The sequence below is a fragment of the Sinocyclocheilus rhinocerous genome, unplaced genomic scaffold (assembly GCF_001515625.1).
Source record: "Sinocyclocheilus rhinocerous isolate Xijiao unplaced genomic scaffold, SAMN03320098_v1.1 scaffold525, whole genome shotgun sequence".
NCBI classification, from domain to species: Eukaryota; Metazoa; Chordata; class Actinopteri; order Cypriniformes; family Cyprinidae; genus Sinocyclocheilus; species Sinocyclocheilus rhinocerous.
Genome location: NW_015629037.1, coordinates 108,579 through 111,659, shown reverse-complemented (window position 1 = coordinate 111,659; position 3,081 = coordinate 108,579). Strand labels below are relative to the sequence as shown.

Sequence of the window (3,081 nt, the reverse complement as noted above, 5' to 3'; positions counted from 1 at the left end):
TACAACGAACGGCTCGTTTGGACTACAGCGTTTGTTTTCCGGGCTTTTACATAGGGCTGCACGATTAATCGAATGCGATTGTCATGCGCATTTTGTTAGTAAAGCAGGTTCTGTAATCAGCAGGAAATCATCATCACGTGCTTTCAGATGGAGCAGAATTTACTTCACAGAGCCATAGTTCACTGACAAGTTACGCAAAAAAATCGGAGACGATTTTATTGCGCGATTCTGAAATCGAAGAAATCGTTCGCGATAATGACAGCTGTTTGCATAGCTTCTCGGTGAACTACGGCTCAGTGAAGTAAATGCTGCTCCATCTGAAAGCGTGAAAATACCACATTTAATAACATATTTTTACTCCAAACTCACTTTCCTTCCGGTGCACTCAGTGTCCGAATTCACTACTCGTTTTCATTCACTCCTTCTAGTGAACTGAATTAGTGACCTAATGTAGGGAATAGTGAATGAGGGTATAGGGGGCGATTTCGGACACAGCCTGGGTTTCTTCTGCGAGGCGTATTTGGAGTTTCAGCGCGAGAGCGCCCTCTGGCCTTTGGATGGAGATTTACTGCTGATCACAGAACCGTGCTTCACTGAAAGATAAGCATGACAATAGCAGCTTCTGTCGAATCGCGATCTCGATTCCACTTCGATTTATCGTGCAGCCCTAGATCTACGTTTTCTGCACGAAATCTACATCAGGCGATGCAATGCTAAGGCTGTTAAGATCCTCAAAGACCCTGCCAGAAAATTCACTATTCAGTCTGCTACAATCAGGCAGACGCTTCAGCAGCCTAATGGCTAGAACATCGACATGAAAACACACTGCACTTTTGGGGATCTGGTGGTGTAGGGTTACTCAATAAAACTCTGCACACTGCACTTTATGTTGAGTTAATCTATGCAATTCATACTTCCTGCACACTGTTGGCTTAGTTCTTTGTTTTAATAAATATGTATATATATTTAAATTCTTTGTATAAAAAAAGGCATTCTTTTGTATTATTTCTTTTATTGAACAGTCAACAGAGTATGCCAGACCTACATTTCACTGTTTGTATATTTACATAACTTTTATGTGACACATAAAATCTTGAATCTAGGCTGGTTTCAGCTGTTTTCAGGGATACTTGCATTAAATCTGAAACACATTACAAAACTGTGTGTATACAGTATCACGTACATCCAAATCCACACATACACAAACCACCAAGTGCTGATATACTACCTAAAAATTCTGAATGATTATTTGATAATGAGATTATTTTGCATGCTACACAGTTCAATTTTAACGGTCCATTTGAGTCCACCCAAAAAATTATGAAAAGTAGGTCATGTACACACCCTAGTGTCATTCCGAACCTGTATGAATTTTTTTTTTTTTTTTGGAACATAAAAAAAAAAAAAAAGGTATTTTTGAAGAATTTTGGTAACCGAACAGTTTGCATTTCCATTGACTTCCATTGTATTGTTTGTCCATATAATGGAAGTCAATGGGAACTGAAACTGTTTGGTTGCCAACATTCTTCGAAATATGTTTCAGATGAGTAAATAACAGATTTTTCATTTTTGAGTGTGTCACAATATGTCACAATGTTTTAAATTAAACAATATATTAGTGTGACATAAACAGAGCAACATTAATTAGGAAATCAGGGGAAATGTCAACATAATTGAACTATTGCATTACCATGTGTTTTTTTTTTACACGGCCATTTTAGTACCATATATTATGTGAAAGCATATGAATATAGGCCCATTCAGTTTCCATGATATTATCATCAAAACATTACTTAAATTTGATAATGCCACAATCATTTGTGGGTAGTAGGCTCTAGATCTAAGTATTTGCATTTTAAGGATGCGAATTTAAGGATTTTCGACTTCGACTTCGGGCCAAATCAGCTCACTACCTAGGCTACATAACAAAAAAGTCACTATGCACAAGCTGGTGCACGCCGTTATCGAGCAGTAGATAAATGATAGCATGACTATTACATAATCGGAATGTGACAGATTCAGCGACAAAAATAAAACAAAGTTTTACAGATCAATCTAACAGAGCCTTTAAATAAATATAAACATTATTTTTGCACTTAACTTAATTTTTAATTGTATTTAAAACACTTAATTTAAATGTTAATCTGAAAACAGCACTTTTTCTTTTTTTTGTTTTGTTAAAACGTGGGTAAATAAATCTTTTTGTAACACTCTCGTGAAGTAACCACAGTCTCACCTGATGAAGAAGCCCAGCTGACACACATGCAGGAAAAGCATCAATTTGACTCTTTTCGCTCCACTGAACAAAACTACGTTCCCGGCGGACGCTTGAGACTCAAAGTCCTTCAAATCGCGATCATACTGCAGCCAAAACCAGCTGAAGAGCTGAATGACCACAGATGACATGAGCATGAAACCCACGAAGACCCCGCACCACATGAACTCTCCATGCGTGTAGAGCTCCTTCGCCACCCACAGATCCGAGCCCACATCAAACAGAAAAGTGCACACGCCGATGAGCGTGAAGAACCAATCCAGCAGGGAATACTTGGGGAACGTCGCGCAGTTCATCATGGGATGAGCTTCAAAGCCGAAGCAGCGGACTGAAGTTCAGCCACAGCATGCATGTAGCCGCGTACCGTTAGCACACGTACGGCTGCAATTAAAGTAGGCTACATACAATTCCAGGAACGGTTTAATCTTCACGTAACTGTTGGTTCATGTCAACGAGAACTCCACGAGAAAACACGTCTTCAGAGCCATTTCTACAGCAGCAGAAACACCATGACATTTTGTAGCACATGAAAGCCACAAACTTTCAGTGCTTTACAACTTAAGTCACGCCCACATGACGTCACACACTGCAGCTGCTTACGTGGAAATAGTTCATTACCATATTCAAATCAATTTAAATACAAATCGATTCAATGTTTTTGCAAGGAATTGGCTACATTTAAATTTGTTTGAAATTAGTTATATGTGAAAGTGCTTTGGAGTCGTTTTAAAAGTTTTAATAATATGCATAGCCCTATTTGTTTCTGACCATTAGAGAGCAGTGTTGTACTGTAGTAGACCTTCATA

The 3,081-nt window shown here is 38.6% G+C and overlaps 1 protein-coding gene across 2 annotated transcripts in view; it reads right to left on the bottom strand.

Annotated features, from left to right (window-relative positions):
- LOC107738589 (XK-related protein 8-like) overlaps positions 1-2,810 on the bottom strand; it is a 19,399-nt gene extending 16,589 nt beyond the window's left edge. For both annotated transcript variants that reach the window (XM_016550356.1, XM_016550355.1), the window contains exon 1: positions 2,237-2,810. In XM_016550356.1, coding sequence (XP_016405842.1) covers positions 2,237-2,574 — 338 coding nt within the window. In that variant the 5' untranslated portion in view covers positions 2,575-2,810. The remainder of the gene's footprint in view (positions 1-2,236) is intronic.
- Positions 2,811-3,081: the final 271 nt, after the last annotated feature.